This window comes from Tachysurus fulvidraco, chromosome 9 (genome assembly GCF_022655615.1).
Source record: "Tachysurus fulvidraco isolate hzauxx_2018 chromosome 9, HZAU_PFXX_2.0, whole genome shotgun sequence".
Classification (NCBI taxonomy): domain Eukaryota; kingdom Metazoa; phylum Chordata; class Actinopteri; order Siluriformes; family Bagridae; genus Tachysurus; species Tachysurus fulvidraco.
Window position 1 is genome coordinate 14,519,598 of NC_062526.1, and position 20,034 is coordinate 14,539,631.

At 37.9% G+C, this 20,034-nt stretch overlaps 1 protein-coding gene across 3 annotated transcripts in view; it reads left to right on the forward strand.

The window, feature by feature from the left end:
* Positions 1-3,862: 3,862 nt before the first annotated feature.
* Positions 3,863-20,034, forward strand: part of coro1ca (coronin, actin binding protein, 1Ca) — a 37,133-nt gene continuing 20,961 nt past the window's right edge. The window contains exon 1 of one of the 3 annotated variants that reach the window (XM_027140733.2): positions 3,863-6,315. In XM_027140733.2, the coding sequence (XP_026996534.2) occupies positions 3,864-6,315 (2,452 nt within the window). In that variant the 5' untranslated portion in view covers position 3,863. Of the gene's footprint in view, positions 6,316-6,903; positions 7,071-8,478; positions 8,504-20,034 lie in introns of those variants that run through there. The other 2 variants (XM_027140743.2, XM_027140752.2) reach the window with 2 other exon arrangements.

The following is a 20,034-nucleotide window of genomic DNA, read 5'->3' on the forward strand; positions in this document are numbered from 1 at the left end:
GGTGCAAACAGACAAAAGACAAAAAGACAAAAAAAAAATTACAATAAAAATACAAGACAATGCACAAAAGACAATACACAAAAACAGCACCAACCAGTTTAAATACTGTGTGTTCTATTTTGCATGTGCAGAAATACTGGAATTGTAATGTATTGTGCAAAACAGCAATCGACTAAAATGTGAAAGACAGCATGTGCAAAGAGCACATGTTTCCCTACCGGCTCCCTCTCTCTCACACACACACACTTATTCTCTTTAGTGGTTTTAAAAACCCACTCTCTCTCTCTCACTTAAATGGTAGATGCGTCATTTAATCCAGTGTTATTTGTTCAGTAACAAAAAAGTTGATTTGGACTATGTTTAAAGAACCAAGCCCTAACAACGTTAGTCATTTGCCACATTGTTGCCTTGCGTGTAATGAATTAGCAGCAGAGAAAACAAGTTTTTGTAACCAGGAATAGAAATTTCATGTTCATTCGATAATCTTTATAGGTCAATACAACTGTAGGCTATGGTGGTATATGGGCTTTTTGGCAGTGTAATTTGGTGACATCATACAGTATGTTAGAAATAGTGTTAATAAGATCCAATTTGTGATGTAGTATCCAAAACATTTTAAAAGCTTTGATATATCTAAAGACCAGGCAATCATCCTGTGTCCAGTTTCTGAGAAACATCAGATTCCTGTTATGAGTAGATCTTTCTGCTGTTGTATTCAATCTGCCTCAATGTTTGATTGGTTGTGCACAATGAGATGCTTTTTTACTCACCACCTTTGTAAAGAGTAGTTATTTGACTCTCTGTGTCAGCTTGAACTAGTCCAACCATTCTTCTCTGACCTCTCTCTCAGCAAGGCAGAACTGCTGGCACTGAGTGTATTTTGTATAAACTCTAAAACATTTAAGACATTTCCTAAAATACTCAAACCAGGCTGTCTGGCAATGTCCACCCTGCCACCTTCAACTTTGTCCATCAAGAGAAATGGACCACCACAGGACTACGACTGACCAGATTCTGTCATGCTGGGTTGAGAAACAGTCGACTAACCAAAAATAACCAGGCAGTGGTGCTGTGGACTAACCTGACAATAATAAATGTCTAGAGATTGATTCACATTTAATAATTAAAAGTTGAGCACAGTCACATTTCAGATATTGGCTTGGACTTATCATTTTAGGTCCCCTGTTCAAGGACCCCTAATTATATTTAGAGATTCTGTACATAGTTTATGTTTTCCAAGTTCATCAAGCCTCTCCTTCTGCTGCTTTGGATGGTCGCACATCTGCCCAAATGCGATTCTTGCTTCAGTTGATAATCTCACATGGCTTGACAGAATGGATAGAATTGTACCCTCTAAGAACTTCTGCTGAATTCATAAAGTCTTGTCTTGTGCTCATTCCAAAAGTCATATTCAATTCAACTCAGTTTATTGTATAGCAGAGATCTGGAGAAAATATTCTAAATCTAACCATCAAAAGGTTATTACGGTTTAATTATATACCTTAAATCACTTTGAAGTTCTACTAAATATTCACATTTCCAGGATAAAATATACATAGTAAAGGTACAAAAAATAAGGGTAACCCTGTACCAATTAGGAAAGTGAATTAAATTACATTTCCAAAGAGTAATCAAAAATAATCTTTCGCCTGTAAATTTCAGAGAAAGGCATCTGACTGTAGTGCAGAGTGAATCTTGGGCCTCAGCTCTGTCAAGCTCTCATCCTCAGAATGAATTGACAGTGGGAGAGGAGTAACTTATTTCATTAAGTAAAAGTGGGCCGTGACATCACAGCACAGGGGAGCAATAAAAAGCTCTTACGAGGACACAGTTGTGAAGAAGAAGAAAAAGAAGAGAGTACCAAGAACTAATCAAAGAGTAGTCTTGTCCTGGTGGAGAGAGCAGCTCGAGTATAGATTTATGGTTCTCAATGGTGAGTGACACACATACACACAAACACACAATTTTGAAAAACATCATTACATAATTTAGATATCCATTCTCCAAAATTACTTTTTTCTTTCTTATTCTTTTTTATTGATTTTTTCAGTGTTAAAAGATTAGCTTGCTTACAATAGTAGTGAGCAAGCTTATTTCCCAACTTCCCAAAAAGAAAATCATGCAGGCACAAGATGATCAGGTGATTTGCCTTAAGCCTGGGTAAAGACCGCAAGACAATGGGACAGTTGTGGTACTTTAGAATTAGGGATTGGTATTGCAGATGTTTTTTTTTGTTTGTTTTTTTTTACAAAATGCATGAAATCAGGGACAGACCATATGAAGTGCTACGTTGATATAGTTTGGTCTTCGGAGAATAACTACATCTCAAAATATTTTGCAATAATAATAATAATAATAATAATAATAATAATAATAATAATAATAATAATAATAATAATAATAATGAATGCTCCAGTTAACATTACACAAAAGCTTGGGTACATGTATAAGAGGTATTGCGAGGCACAGGGACAGGAAACACATTGTCAGTCCTGAACATTGTCTATTGTATGAGTTATTCCTGTTCCAGTGTGTCTCTGTTTCTCAGCATTGTACCATAGTACCTGGTAAATATATTATTATAGATACAGCCTCTTAGACCTTCGGCTTTTACAGATGTGGAAAATGTAAGTATTAGGTTAACCACAACAAGCTGTAATAGACTGATATATTGAACTCCAGAGCTGACACTACTGATAGATGAATAACACAAATGATAGATGTCTTTCTCACTATCTCAGATTAGAAAGTGCAGATAAGAAGACTAAAATAAACTGTCCATAGTGATATAGTGATTGGAGCTTTCGGGAAATGGTACCAATGAGGAAAAACCTAAAACAGAATTTAAAAGAAAACTCCCTTGTTTAGGTTAAAGTTAATGTGTGTCAGGAGCCTTTAAGCATGACTAGATCTTCTTGTTTTCCTTGTTCTTCTCATTCTCCTCATCATAAGTGTGTGAAAAGTGGTTGTGTCTGTGAGTCATGAATAGATACTGACTGTGTTTTCTTTATAAGAAAGTTAAATACATCTATAACATAGAGGCAATCTATGCAATCAGCACACGGTTTAGTTTTCCTAGTGTGATTCAACTTGTGATAATTTTGCTGACCAAAATCTGTACAGGTCTTTAGAGAATACAAGTCTTCTAAATACAGATATTATGAGTATGAGTGAGATTGCAAATCAACAAGCTCTATTTAGCCTTTTTATGATATTCCTGATGCTATATGCTAGCACTAATAAACAATACAAACTGCAGGTTCAGATACACAGAAGAAAGATAGAAAGTTTTGGGGAAAGTCTTAACTTTTAGACTCCAGCTCTTATGTATTGCTATGACACCATGTTGCCTAGAGCAGGAACATCTTCACTGTTAAGATCTCCAGTGAAAACTTGTGACTCTCATTGCCACTTTCCTGGTTATGTTGTTGTCCAAATAACAAGAGCAGAACAAGCAACCAGTGGCTATTCTGAAATGCAGCTTAAATCACAAGACTCACAGTTCCCATGAAGATGTACATCACTACTGTATAAGCCTTGCAGTGTGCATTCAGAAAGAGAAGGAAAAATTAATAGTGGGCAAGAAAGAGGAGAGCTTAAATGAACAGCAGTTGTAACAAGGTTTGATGATATCTAGTGGAATGATTTCCACATTATACGAGATAAGTTGAAAGAAATATGAGATTGATATGGTCAGGCAACACTACAGAGATACATAAAGAATGGGAGTGATTGTGGAGGAGTGGGGAACGCTCAGCTCTGTACATGATATGAACTTGCAAAACCTGCATGCCAAACCGATGGCATCATTTGCAGCATGCATGATAGAGCAGTAATAACACTATTTCTTTCCACAGAATGAAATGGGACAGAACCAAAGTAGCGATAGTGAGCAAATTGAGACACTAGAGGAAAAGGAACCCAGCCCAGACCCAGGGGGTCTTGAGAAGGAAGGAAACACAAGCGAGGTGACCTGCAGAGAGGTGGAGGATGGAGAGGGACTGGTAAGGGAAAGGCTGGATATGAGCCCAGGCACACAGCCAGCATCACCTACTCTGAAGCTGGATACTCACTCTCTCAAAAAAGGGGCCCCTCCTATAGACTGGGAATGGATACAGGGAGGGGATGGAGAAAGAGAGGGAGGAAGAAAAAGAGGAGAGGGCGAGGGAGGCAGGACTGAATTTCAGGGTTTGCAGAAGCTGAAAAATATTCAAGTCACTAAGAGAGGCGCGTTGAGCACTGAAGTTGCCGGCTCTTTCAAACCAGAGTGCATAGCTGTGGCAGAAAGGAGCAACAGGATAAACATGGAGAACTCACTGAATGAAAGTCATGAATGGAAGGTAATGCCAAAGGACAACATCCAGGACCTTGCATGGGACTTAACTAGCAAAGAGGAGAATGAGAAAGAGAGTGTCATTTCAGTGGTTACTGGCAGCCATAAGGAACAAGATGGAAGCAGCATGACCGATACTTTGGATGCTCCTGACATTGAGGCCTTAACTGTCACAGAGGATTTACATGATGATTATTTTTCATTTGAGGCACCAAACACTGAGGCACCAATCAGAGTAAAGGAGAAGGACGATCTAGAGACAATGAATCCTCTATTGCAAATGAATTTACCTGGAGAAAATCCACTATGGCAAGACAGACCTTCTACCTGTGTAATGTCATGTGAACCATACTTGGCTGAAGATGACAGAAGATCATCAGTTTCTACTTCTCCTAGAAGCAACCTAAAATTACAATGCCAAGAGAAGGTAATTTCTAGTGAACCGGGTAATTTGGGGGTACAGGAGCATACAGTAACTCTTGCCACATTTGACCTGCTGGACAGATCTGAGTTTAAAACAACAGAGATGTTATTACCGAACAGCGGAGATGTCTGTTATTTCACCACCACAGTGGAGAGCAAAATCAGGGATAACTTTGAAAATATACAAAAACCCCAGGCTGCAGGTAGTAACATAGAGTGTACTAATACAACAGAGAAGAGCACAACTAACCCAGATTTCTCAGCTGAGGCATCTTTGTGCAGTGCAATCTACAACATTCCAACCATGTCAGGGTTTGAAGAGATACAGGAAGAAGAAAAGCACTCATCTACATCATACTTGGAGAAACAGAAGAATAATGCAGAGAGAAAATCTGAGTTCACATGTGATGCAGGAGGAGTGTATAAGGATGCTGAAGAGGTCCCTCTTGAAAAAGAAGACAGAGTTGATTATCATCCCCCAACAGAGACAGTCAATGTTCAAACTGAGAAAATTCCTGAGCAGTTTCTGGCAGTGGTAACTGGACAGTCTGAGATGCTGTCACTTCCTGAAATGGCAATGGGTGAAATGGCTCTCCATCCGGCCTTGAACGTAACCCTGGAATCTAAATATGTTAGGGAGAGTGAAATGAGAAATCGAGACATGTTTGTCTTTAAACCTAGAACATCAGAGAGTGACTGGGACAAACAATTGGGTAAAATTCTGTTTTCCAACCAAGACAGCAGTGAGGGAAACACTGTGGCAACAGTGAATCTTTTGAATAAGCGATCAACTGGAATGTTAGAGGAAGATAGAAACAAATCCTTTGGTGAGATGACATCACCACTGAGTGACAGAGACAACCAGAGTGCTGACAAAAACCTAATTTCATTTACAGCTATTTCTCAGGAAGCATCTGGATCAGTGAACTCCAAGCTCATCTCTGTGTCAGAAAGCACTGCAGGTCATGAACATGACAGGCATCTGCTGTCACATGTAGAATCAAAGCATCGTGAACCTTTGCCTGAACTTTCAAAATCTATGGACAGACATGAACTAAAAAATATGACAAAAGAGACAAAGCTTTCCATTGAAGACCCCGTAAAATTATTCACTGGTCCGGTTAAGGATGGATGTGTGAGTTCTGTACAGCAGAACCCTAGGACAGATAATACCTCCACTCATCTATTTGTACAAAATCCCATGCAACTGCAATCCATTGGACAGTCTCACACTCCTGACAGTGACACTACTATGCCAACCCAAACTGATCAACACATTGCAACAAGGAATGAACAAACGCCTGTATCTGCTCAGGGTGTCATCCCAGCAAGGGAAAAAGCTGAAGACACACCAAAAGGCAAGCCTGTGTCTAACTTGATAAAAGAAACCATCCAGTTGCATGAGAAGAAGAAGGAGTGGACCAAATCTGCAGAGGTGAAAGCTGATGTGGTTTTGGACTCTGCACAGTCTGTCAAAGTGGCACAGATAAAGGCAGCATTCGACTCGCCAAAAAAGTCACTGGAAAAAAGTCTGGAACAAAAACCTTCAGTTAGGAAAGGTAAGGTTAATCATTTGGGAGCTGATAATGCAAATGTTTTAAACTATGTTTTGGTGTTTGCTTTAGTTGTTATAGTTATTATGACCAAATGGGAGGGTATAAAGCGGCTGAGGTAATTACACAAAAGAAAATTAATATTAATATGAATTATCAGTAGCAGATGGAATTGTATGATGAAAAGAAACGGATCAGATTAATCCTAATGTGTTACTCTGCTGTTTGGAACCTGAATCATGGTGCCATCTTGTGGACAAAGTGCATTAACATCATGTGTATATGGATATATGACCTTCAAATTATATGAAAAATACAAAATAAAACACGAAAACGACAATATTCTAAATACAATTAAATAAATGAATTTAGACAGTTTACAATTTAACCCAGTGAGTTTGATCATAGAAGAATTGTTGATGTCGTTAGAATCATTAGATTACTTACATTATTTTAGATTATTTTTTGTTTACATATTTTTCCACATTTTTACTATAATATTCTCCATTGAGTGGGCGGAGCTATTAGCAGCGCCGGTTGTGATTGGGAATTCACATGGTCAGTTTTCCCCTTTATGGGATTGCAAGGCGGGGCCTAGAGAAGTGGGCGTGGTTTCCGGCCTGTAGGCTCGGGAAGGCGAGTGAGCCGCACCACAGGCAGGAATACGTTCATCTGCACGGGGGAGCACTGGAGAGGACACTGAATCTGTACATATTAGAAGCTTACCGCTGGTCAGGGATTTTTCTGCTCAAGCTGAGAAGGTAAATCTTGGGTTGGTTTTTTTTTTTTTAAATGTTACCGGATTCTTGATTTCTTGCAGAGTCCACAATAAAAGCTGTAGGACGAAGTTGCACCGATTTTACAGGCCTGACTCCTGTATATGAGGAGGTGTCTGCAACCTTCATGACTTTTCCCGTTAAATTGGTTTTGTAAGGATTTTTTTTTTTACTGATTATTTATTTTTAACAGATTTAAGAAGAACCATGTTTGTGCTCTCTGTTTATAATGCTGATTGCACTGAGCAGCTAATGCATGAGGCTTCAATTTAAAGCAAATCCGAATTGGAATTGTGTGATTTTTGGTGAGTTGTCTGTAATAAACCTCTGATCTTCATTCAAACTGGGCAAATATCTACAAATAAACGTGACCAATTGCTCCTAAAGATATTAATCAGTGTTTATATGAAACCCAGTGGACATCAATGAGCAGCTGGATGAAGACTTTGTTTTTCATGAAGTGCTTGTAAATGGACCTTTTAAATGAAGTAACACACAAGTTAGTCATACTCGTCTTTCCTGTTGGTGTAGTTTTTCTCAACTGGCACTAATATATATATTTTACACACACACACACGTGTATATCATTCATTTATATATATATGTCTTTTTAGATTTATATATGCAATGCACCGAGTCCTTAGTAAATTCCCCTTTATTTATTCTTGTACTGATTGTGTCCATGCTGCACGTTCAGCATGCTGGAGCCTCACCCGTGTGTGTGTGTGAGAGAGAGGGGGGAATTGTGTAATGAACGTAATCAGATGAAGCAGGATGAGGGATTTTTGTAGAGTTTACTGTATGTTGAAACACGCCGAGTGACTTCGTCTCTCCCACCTCCACTCATGCACTTGTCCTGGCTTGCTGAAGGCAGGCGGATGAGAAGCTTAACACGAGTTCACTGAGCTCATTTGGCGCAAATGCAGAAAATGCGCGCGCCTTTCTCGTTTGCTCACGCGCGTGCTCGGTTTGTAACCTTTTTTTTTAACTCCGTTTGCAAGCTACTATTTGTTTTTGTGGGTGCGTAAAAGTAATCACTCACTCTATGGTTTTTGGCGTTTACCGACTATCACAGTGTGCGGGCTGTGTTTTAAACTATATTCACATTCACCTTATCAGAGTCGCCAGCTAGCCTGTGTGTGTACGCGCAGCTATCCAAATGCTACATAACATTTAATACGGTAATGTGCGGTTTCGGATGTAGCCACAGTAACATTGTCGTGAAGCGTTGTCGTGAAACGTGGCGGTGGCCTCCATTTCCGGCTTTGTCAGTTTGCCTAGTTGATGACGTAGCCGAGATCAGGCCTTTGATACACATGCTGGGAAATTCCTCAACACACGCACCTATTTTTTTATTGCTTGAGAAACAGAAAGTAGTGCACAACAAGCAGACATATCAGCACTCTGCAAAAACTGAGGTAAAGGATAAAGAAAGGAAACTAATAAAAATAATGGCAATGAAACAAGAATATAAGGTGAATGTTAAATACTCAACACTCACATAGCTGTTTGATTCAGTGTCGAAGTGAGGCAGCAAGGACGAAGGAGGGACATTCAAACTGAGCGTTCAGAAATTGTTCTTTACTTTTGCACTACAGCTACAATGCTAGTGTAGTGAACCTTTAATAACTTGTCAAATAAGTATCTTTTCTATAAAATCATTCATAATTATTCATAGTGAATTATGCATTTCAAAAGCAACAAAACCAGCGGCTACTCAACAAAGTTAGCAATGCAGCAAGAAAACCTATCAGCATCAGTAGGTTTATTTCTATGCTTCGTTGCACTCCTGAAAACATTCTCTAGTTTATACAACACTAAATCTGACATGATGTGTAGCCAATCAGCAACAATCACATGATTTGAGGAGGACCTTATTTTTCTGTTTTGAGTTATTTTTAATCCTTAACATCATTAGATGTTTATCTATTGGCTGGAAGTATAATTGTGGGATTTTTTTTGTCTATAAATCTATATATCCAGATCCAAGTTTTATGTTTGCATTGGTTACCATGTGTGTGGAATTTTACAGGTTCTTTCAGTGTCTTTGTAGGTTTTATCCAGGTTTGTTATATGTTTGTTTCTAAAACATGGAGTGGGTTAGCTAAATTAAATTGTGAAGAATGAGAAGCATGGTGCCCTGTATTCCTGCATTGGATCCAGTGTTCTGGGGATAGGATCCTGATCCAGACACAACCCTGACCATGATTTGGTTCTAAATGATGACGAATAGATAATGTTAATGAATTTTAATAATCAGACCAATAACAGTGCTTGTGTCAAAAAGACAAATCTTAATATGGGTGGGCTGTCGACATGGATCAGTTTGGGTTACTGATTGTGTGTGGAGTGTCTGTGTGGTTTGTATTTTTGGACTCGTTTCTTTGTGCTAGGCGGGAAATGGGTCAGCTGGGTAAATTTAGATGTAGGATACAAGGAAGCGGCTGTGAGGCTGGGAAGGATGCCGTCTAGGGTGTGTGTGAGTGACTGAGAACGGAAAATGTGCTGCAATATTGTTGCTAATTATGTTCATGCAAAGCATTTGGTGATTTTTAAAAGTAACTGGCATGCGTTTATGTAATTTTCATGACATAAGTGTGTAAGCTTTTACCACAATCTTGTTATATTTTGTTCATTGTTTTGGTGGGGAAGCAGTTGGACTGATCTTTGGGTAATAAAACAAAAGAGGAAATGCTGGTCAGCATTTGAATGAAATGACAATATGCAGGGCAGCAATTGGCATGTCGTAGCTATAGACCTGACTACATTGTACAATGTGGTGTATTTCTCCAAAACCATCCAGCATAAAACAGGAAATGTTACATCCACAATCATTCCAAGACAGCAAAGCAGTTAGTGTTCATGTGTGGATGAACAAGATTCAATTAGATTCTGCTTTACAATTGATTGGTGACTATGATGTCTCTTATTTGTAATTTAGATTTTTATAAAATATTATAATGAGACATATTCTCCCTAAAACAGACTATAAATCTATGTAAATCATGTCCTTTCTATATTAAGCATTACAGGAAGTGCTTTGTAAAAGTCTGAGGTACAACTTCAAAACCAGTACAAGACCAATAAAACACTTCAAGACATGCTGCAATATGGAAGTAATCAACTTTGTGGTGGTAAAAATATCTTCACTTTGTATCAAGGCACATCAGACGATGTTATAGCAAATGTTATAGCTAATACTTGACAATTTTGAAGTCTGTCAACTTATTTCTCAAGCACAGTCTTTTATATACCATGGCTTCTTTGGTTTGCATTATGTGAACTGCTATGATTAAAAAATATTCTAGCGATTACCACAGCAGAGTGCTTAAACAGGGTCTTGTCATAGCCTGCGTTGATTTGGTCTGGTCTAAGCAGTAATGGTTGAGCCAGAACGTGACACCGTGCTGATTTGGGCAGCCAATGTATCCACAGCTATAAACTGACAACACTATTAGGTTTGGAAGAACCTCTATATAGTAAATTTAAAAAAAAATACTGCTAGACCTTCTGAGTTAGTCACGTGTCTAGGTTAACATTTACAGTTGGCATTTATGCAATTGGTAGATTTGCAATTGTTTAATAGAGGAAGGTGTTTTATCTGCATCTACAGGAACTCAACTCTTTACTTCCTTTTCAGTTGAATCCGTATCAGTGAGAGTGCTCTGAAAGATTAGATCTTTAGAAAAAAGTTTGACACACTGAGCCTTTGCCATCCAGCCACATTGTCTCATATACCAACGGGACAAATTCACTGAAAATCTGTGTTTGAACTTGTTTTAACTGGTATTTCTGCACTCTTCTGTCACAGAAGTTCGTGTTTTCACGTCGTCAGTGACAAAATGCAGGACTTCTGTATTTTCCACCAAACAACTGAAAAATTGGAAGAGATTTCAAATGTTCTCAAAACACTTTACAAATAATGTAAATGGTGGTGGTAATTCTTTTTCAGGAGGTTGGTAGCTCTGGATTTTGGGATTAATACATATTTTGGGAAAAGCTTTGTTTCTGGGTTCCCCATTGTAGTGATTTCTATGAATGGGTTCTATCCTTTTACTGGTATTTATGATCTATTTGATGGCAATAACATATGATACTATGTGACACAATCCTTGCAGACAGCACAACATGGCAAATAAAGCAGACTACAAACTGTGCTCTGTGGAAATTTATCAAGTAATCATAATGATAAGTAAGTTACACATCTAGGGATCAGAAATTGGTACTAAAACAATCAAACTCTGTCTGAAACCCTTGGTATTGATGTATCCTTAGTAATAAGGTTAATGTGTTTGAACTTTGGAGTGTGAAAGTGAGTTGTTTTTAGCACATGATAATAAAAATCGGGTAATGAGCTTATCAAAGCTGTATGTGATGATCAGGTTAATTATAGGACAATTTGTTGACACAAGGTGAGTCAGTCTGAACCTCTGCGCCTCCTTTAGCCATAAGCACAGTGCTTTGATTTTGAGATGAATAACAATGACATGGTGAGCTGTGGGTTTGCTTCTGTGTTTTGGAATAAGAGCTGTAGTGTTTCATCCATTTGGATTGACAAAAAATGTAAATCAGGCAATACTAAATGACTGGCTTTTTTGTTTGATTGTGTTGGATTGTTCTTAGGTCCAGCTATAAAGAAAGCCTGTGGCTGAATATGAGAAGGTAATTTAACAGTATTGTTAAACAATTATCAACATTAAAATTATTGTGGGAAAACCAGCTCTGGAATCTAGCCAGGTTGTTGTCAGACAAGTTACTGCCTCACTCTTTTTCATACAGCTACAGGGAAAACGGTTCCATCTCACACCCTGAAGGGTTCTTTTAGTTTTTTTGAATCGTTCAAAATTCTGTGCTGAAACCTGTTTGTCTAACTCTGAATTGTTCCCTGTGTGTCTTGTTTGTAACCTGAAAACGCTAATCTCTAGCTACTAGACACAATGTTTGATTAGTAATTCAGTTCTGTTTACTACAATTTCTATGACTTGCATGAAATCGTTGTCCTGGGAATTGAAAAATTGGAGTGGGTTTAATTTATTTTGGCATTGCAATCTAAATAGACTGAAGTAAAAGTATATATGCCAAATACCACAGTGCAGACAAATTCTTGATTCTGATTGTTCAAAAGGTGTTGATGTGTAAATACCTGTTTAATTATTCATATGGCGATGTTCATTCACCATCTCCATTTGAACAAATGGACTTGTATAATGTAGGATGTAACTTACAATAACAGTCACTACCAGTGCGTACACATTGTGATGTAACTGGCAAAAATTGTAATAGATAAATCACTATTATAATTTTCCAACACAACACATTCCATTGAAGTAATCAACTTTTGGGTGAGACCAGTAAATTCTGCTTGACATTAGACACTACACTATTACTATCTTTATTTATTTTTCAAATAATTGCATGTCCCCAAGTGTATTACTCCTTACTTAAACTTCTTTCTAACTTTTATTGGGAAAACTATTTATAGACTGTACAGTTGCTGATCCAAGGCTTGTCTAACAAGTCATATTCAACATATTATGGACAGATGGAGGATATTTTAAACAGTCTACAATAACCGGCTACTGAGAAATGGCTAGTTTTTGATCAGATGTAGTCTGATTATTAACATTAGGTAGCCGTAAGGCATAATCCAGCATCTTCATAACCGTTTATGAGGAGCCAGGGAGTAGTTAGGGCTTCTTTACGGACTATCTCTTTCCAGTACTCAAGCTTTATAGATTTCATAGTGTTTCATAGTGGTTACACTATGGCGTAAAGTGTAAGGGAAATGTGCCTGGGCTGCTTTAACATAACCATGTATGGTGGTAAAACTGTCTGATCCCAAAGTGAAATTAAAGAAGGCGTTCTGGTTTTCTGTGATTGCTAGCGAGAGCACTCGCGCTCTCTCTCTCTCTTTTTCTTCCTTGCTCTGAGTTATGTCAGAGCAGAACAATGCACTGCAGGTTTTTATAGCGCTGAGGAAAAAAAAAAAAGTAACCCAACACATGCTGACCAGTGATGGTTGCACAGAAAGAAACAGTAAGTTACTCCTCAGAAATAATGCTTTCTGTACTTCTCTATGTATAGATTTATTTAGTACTGCCTCCTTTCCCAAATCCAAAGTGAATGAGGGAATAATAAATGAAATCAGTTTAAGCGTAAAACATACTCCAGATATTAAATCTCTGGAAATCAAAAAGGGCGAGTCCTCATCCAGTTCTTAGAAACACTTGTGTGAACAGAAGCAAGTATATTGCCAAGAAAGACATTTTGACCCTTTATAAGTTGATTTGGACCGTTAGAACCAGAACAGAATGAAAGTTTAAATGAAAAAAGAACGCCTTTATTATTGTCATGTACACATTACAGCACAGTGAAATTCTTTCTTTGCCTATCACAACTTTGACAGTTGGGGTCAGAGTGCAGGGTCAGTCATGATGCAGCAGCCCTGGAGGGGTGTAGGGCCTTGCTCAAGGACACATCAGTGGCATTTTGTTGGTGCTGAGGGTTGAACCATCATCTTCAACCATCAAAAACCCAAAGCCTTAACCAATTCAGCTACCACTGTTCCAGGGATTTAGAATTAGAGTGACTCAGATATAAATGATCTGTGGCCATTCCTGCCAAGGACAATTAAGTGTCAAATGAATGGGATTCTTACACGTTGTAGTCATTTATGAGCTGGAATCCGGCCATTTTTTAATGGGTAAGGGAGAAAACATGCAATGAAATAAACTTTAAACAAATTCCACCAAATCCATTGATCCTTCCAATGAGGTCAATGTTACTGTTAAGACAGGCCAATTAATATCTGGGTTTCAATGTGAGAACACCTTTCACATTAAAGCATTTTATTATTTTTTTTTTTTAACTTTTTCTTATTTGGAGAATCACAGATCTCTTTTTGGATCATCGTTAAAGGACAGTCTTTTACGACTCCCCACACCACTGCAGGGTCGGTGATGCCACAGTACTTACAAAGCTTCCTTTGTGTGCTACTAAATTCAGGAACTGATGAGATCGCCACACATACAACAAACTAGCTACAGCGGTAGAATCGATCTCTTATTCTACGCCCTGGAACGATCAAGTTGGTGGGCTTAAAAAGACTATCCAGGAACTTGGCTTTTACTCCTGATGATGAAGTGGAAGGTTAAAATGAGGTCTTGAAGCAAGTAGTATTCCATTTTATGTCTTCTGTTTAAGGATGAGTATATTCCAAGATGGCCATCTGCAGTTTTGCCTCAGGGACCAAGCCCAGTCCAAATTTTCTATTTACTCCAGTCCTCTTAAGAAACTTAAATAGCTGTTTTACAACCCTCAATTGCCTGAGTCGGATGTATTGTATGCTGTATTTGGTGTCCTAAGTAACTAAAAGGGAAAATACTATTAGGAAGCCAATAATATGTAGTCTGTTGCTTCTTTCTGCCAAGAAAATCAGGTGAGTTTATGAAGAAATGAGGGTTGTGGTCTTTCAAGCCTTGAAATGTGACTTCTATAAAGGTGTTAGTTGGACATATGTATATTACGATGCATGCAAACACTATATCTACCTAGAGGCAAAACAAAATTTCCCCAAGCAATCTTTTGGCATTTCCCCCCCCCGTTTTTGGGTGAGACCTGTAGAACCCAGAGAAAACCCACGTGGACAGGCAGAGATTTGTGAAACTTCTCAAAGAGGGGCAGACACCTCAAGATTGAACCAGAAATCCTGGAGTGGTGAGGCAGCAATGCTATTGCTGTATAAAACAAGTTAGGGACATCTGTGCAAATTTAGTGTTTTAGCTCAAATTCTTTCAATCTCATTTAAAGTATATCAATTGTTTGTTAAGGTTTTGATCATTTGTGGTGGCAGAAAAATGAATGGCAGGTAGATGAGGTAAAATCCTAGCATCATCCTACCATTTTATCTTTGACTTGAATTGATTTTTCTAGGGAAATACATCTCACAGGGTGTCAACTAAGGCTTCTATTGTCACCTGTTTTGTGGCTTTTACATATTTTGTCTTTAATATGTCTTTGTGGGTTGTCAGCAAGGCACTTCTCCCTCAACTTAGGCCCCTTGTCCATGCCAAACAACTGCTGGGGAAACATGGGAAGGGAATGTTGTTTGCTGTTGGTCCGTCCTTGCTAATTTATCCAATATGGGGTTGATTCATATTGTACAGTTCATATGGTGTTAGACTGTCCTTCATTTGTTTTCGGACATGGTCTACTTTTGTCTGTTTACTTTTGTTCAAATTTATTATTGTAAAAATTATTTTACTAGTTTTAGCAGTAGACAGATTTGAGCCACTTGCCCTATTGTTCCTCTATAACTTTACACACAAAACCATACTGTGGCAGATTGGAATTTCATGGTTTAGTATCTACTATGTCTATAAACTACTAAACTCAAATATTTGCATGGTTCTTCTATGGAAATTATCAGCATGGGTTTAGAGCACAATAAAGCCTTTTAACCAGAGAGCTGCGTTATGATCTAAGAGCATTACAGGAAACAGGAAGCTTATAAACCATTCCTAATATGGAGATGTGAACTAAATCTATAGCCTGTTAAACAGTAGCAGGAGTTGCATCTAGTTTGACTTTTAGTGATGATTTTATTGCTTTGTGCTTTTGTCACGTGTTGATTAGAAGGTATTGCGGAACTCATGTCCTCTAATGAAAGCCATAGTAAATGCCTGTCAGGGGGAAAAGTAGGAAATACTTTTTCCCCGTTAGGTAACACAAGGCCAAAAAAGACCGAATGCTGTAATTTTTCACAGAAATCATGATGGGCAAGCTCAACATGCTAAAGACATTTAATCATTTAAAAGACATTTCATCATTTAAAAGACTTTCATCATTTATTAGCCTTAAGATGTGCAAGCTGTCTCAAGGAAAATTTGCTTTGCTTTCAACTTGGAATGCATGTAGTGTCACATTTCACAGGTAAACTGATACTTGGCATGTTTTGGTACACAGTATGCCTCACAATAATAAGTGTTTGATATTATAAATTAAGAACTATTTAGTGATGTAAAAGTTAGTTTTTTATACCCGAGTATAGCAAATCTTGATTCTGAAAGGACTGACTGTAGTTATTTGTTATCCATCGCAGGTCAAATCCTGTCAAATAAATATACCAAAGGTCAATTGGCTGTTGGCCTGCTTTGCTCTAATATTAGTATATTTACCTGTGCCAGTGAAAATCCCTTTCATTAGACATTATATTTTTAACCCAGTCCATTCTTTTTAACAGTGAGTAAGTGAGGATTTTGATTGGTGCTCAGTCGTCTGGTTGGGAACTGATATTGTGTTGTTTAGCACAGGATCCATGCAGTTCTGCTTTTTGTGCCTAGTCTCTGTAAGGTCTTCATTGTTAGCTTTTTAAAGCCCATTTTCTTACCATTCATCGTCTGGCTGCACGAAATTCTTCATCGTAATTCCTCAGTGTATGAAGCAACTACAATGCATGGCCTTGTAGCCTGTGGTAATGACAGGATCATGTGGTTGGATTGCATTGTGGGGTTTATTTTCATGAGAACAGGGGTTACGTACGTGACTTGATTGCTTGTCTCGCAGAAGTTTCCGTGCTGCCGCACTTTGTCTGGGGAAGCAACATAGTCTGTGTGTTATGGCTGATTTTGGTAAATACTTTAAATCATGAACTTTTAATAGCTTTAGTCATTACTGAGTGTAACAGGTGATTAATTCATATCTTGAGCCAAACTGGAATGTAAATTATGTAGTTTTTTATATATTTTTTAACTACAATTTCTATCTTGCCATAGTTTCTTTCCCTAGGCAACCTTCCATTCTTAAAAAAAAAAACAAAACACAGATTAAAACCAGCAGTGTCTCCTCAGAGCATTTTTGCACATAAAAGGTCAAACTCACCATTTGGTTTATTTTTTTCATAAGTAATGCCTGCTGAGAGATTTGGTTGGTGTTGCTAAGCAACATCAGTGTTGCTAAACACTGGCTAAAGTTCCATGTGTGTGTCTTGGCATGGCTGTTCTGCTCCATGTTCCAAATGCAAGACTCCGGTGAGTCAGCCACTGCCAGTGCACACACCGACCTTCAATCAGGACTGACCTCACTCCAGCCTGCATGTGTGCACTCAACCAGCCATGAAGCCTGTCTCCACCAGAGGTGGTCTTTATGCTTCTCTTCCACACTCTGTCTCCCTAACCTTATCAGACCTACATCTGCTAAGAGCGATGCTGTGGCTGATGTTGTGCTAGACAAGTAACATGGTACCTTCCTGTCTGCTTCATGTGAGTAACCAGGTCTAAATATAGAGATCTCTCTGATAATCGGAGTGAAAATAAAATCGTTTCACAAATACCTCCACACAATCTTTGGGCAATGCATCTGACCTTCAGTACTTCTGTACCATTGACATAAATAAGGTGTGTCTTCAATTTTAAAGAAAAATCCTGTGCTTGCAGTTTTACAAATTCAAGTAGCACAAAAACTCTGCAAGTCATATCACAAATTTTGATAAAAGCTCCAGGTAAATTAAGTATTTTTGGCTACAACAATCTAAAAAAATCCTAGAGGGACTGTAATCCCCATGTAAATCAATATAAGGAGTTTTCTGCATGTTGATCCAAGTTGCATACAGTAAACCGGATTGATTGCACAAGTGTGGTGTTTTAATACCTTGCTTACTATAAAGATCCACATGTTTTTGTTTATTTCAAAAGCTATAATTAAATATTAATTTATGTTGACTCATTTGGCTCACCCAATTATGAAACATGTAATCCAGCAATGACTACATGCATTCACACAACCTTTTGTACACTAGTCTGGCCATAAGCTTCAGAATTAAAGATCTGCAATCTGTTTGGCTTTCTGTGCTACTGGGTGTGTCACCAACTAAATGTTGTTCAAAAGTACCATTGTTCAGTTACACGTCCTTGCACCATTTTCTAGTGGATTTTTAAAAATGATTAACCATTTAAGTCATTAGACTCAAACAAAACATCAAATAAATAATAAAAAGAACCAACATAAGTTAATCATTTGAGTCAACAACGGTGGACAGAAGGAAATTTTTTTTAATAACTGAGAGACAGACTAAAATTAAAATGCTCGACTGCCCTGACTACCAAGCTACAGTAGGGTGATTCGTGCCACAACCACACAGTTCTAGGCCCTTGCAGACAACAGGAAACCTGGATTTTTGACGCCGCAGTTGAACTTTCCCTGAGCATTTTAACACCTAATATTTTGTAACGTAGTAGTAGTATTTTGTTTGGTGAGACTGTAAAACAAAAATATTAATTCATTTCTAAGGTGTTATTTCTATAGTAAGTTTGTGCATAGATGGCAGAAGTTTGCCTTTTAAAACTGTAGGCACTGTAATGCAAGTTATAACAAAAGCTGATTTGTTAAACAAATGTAAACAGAATAATTTTTTCTTACTGAGTTTTTTGTTCGTTTTGTTTTTGCGAATAATCTGGTTTACTGTTTTACGTTAAGAGGCTGTTTGAAACTGGAGAAAAGGTGTTTCTCTGCCATGTTTAATGTTAAAAGGTAAAAAGTCTGTCTTGTAAGACTGTCTGGCAATTGACTTTCTTTTTTTATGATCACATTTAGCTACATCACAGGTCGACAGTCAGCAGACTTTGAAAGCTCTATTATTACTCGTTATTAGTTAGAGATGAGGTGACCTTTAAAGATTCCCCCATCCTTCCACCCCTTCAAACTTCCTCAACTGTAGTTCTGAAATGCACAAGCTCAGCACACAACCCAGGCAGATCTATTGTTTTAGGGTTAGCATGGTTAGCATAACTACAAGACTGTGAGACTGGCTATTTGCTTTAAATCTGGCACTATTCTAATGTCTGCTAGAAAATGTACATACCATACTCAGAAATATACACACTGAAAACATTTTGGGTTAAAGACACTGTCATTGTCATCTTTATAAATGATGCCTTTCTTCTTTATTAATGATAGCCTTCTAGCTAAAACTCATGAACTTATCTCCGTATTCATTCTATCACATATTCCATGCAACAGATTAATAGTTTTTCTTGCTCTTGCAACACTGAACATCACATTTTCAGAGAAATGGCACCGTTTAAGTGTATTATGTATTTCTAGATGGTGTGGATCATCACTAGCATTACCACATACTCAGCATTATGTAAGGAAAAAATAATGAAAAACAACAAATGAAATCCAAAAATGGTCATGTTGCTGGACCCAAACTACTTCTTGAAAAATATTTCACGTTTCCGTGATTCTCCAAGTTCCTCTTGCTGTGTTCCTCTTTTTGGCATTTGTCATGTTGCTGTCTTTTACTGGGACCAGTCAAGAGGAAACAAGGCTTTGAAAAAAGGGTCCGAAATGGGAAGCGACACTCCTTTCATTTGCTTGGAGTGCATGTGGTATCCAGACTTGCTGACTGAGCCACTGAGAGTGACCTTTAATTAAAGGAACACTGTTACAGTAAGGCCCTTGTGGCAGGCTATGCAGTAAAGATTTGAAGCACACAACTAAAGGTTAAAACAAGGTCTCCACTGTGCTGAACCGTGATCATTTTAGAAATGAAACTTCAGTGGTAATGAAGAAAAACCCATTCATTTTACCTGTTGCTTTTTTTTTGGTTTTTGTTTTTTGGTTAGAAGTGCATAATCCAGAAACCCTGAAATCTTATCTGTTTTGTAACAATAGTGATTACAGTTAGGATGTCAAAAAGCACACCAGCTATTACAGAAAAACAAATCTTAAATTCATGATCTTTCTATCTATCTGGAGCTTATTTTGGAGTACTGTGAAGGTGTTTGATTAATTTTCTGCACTAGAACCACTGACAATAGTCTGTGCACAAATATCAATTTGCTTGTTCTAATACTTGTTTCTCCCAGTAATTGATTATTTTGCCCCCAAGTTGTATATACCTTACGTTACAGACTTCTTTTCAAATCGTCTCCTTGCTTTATAGACAAGT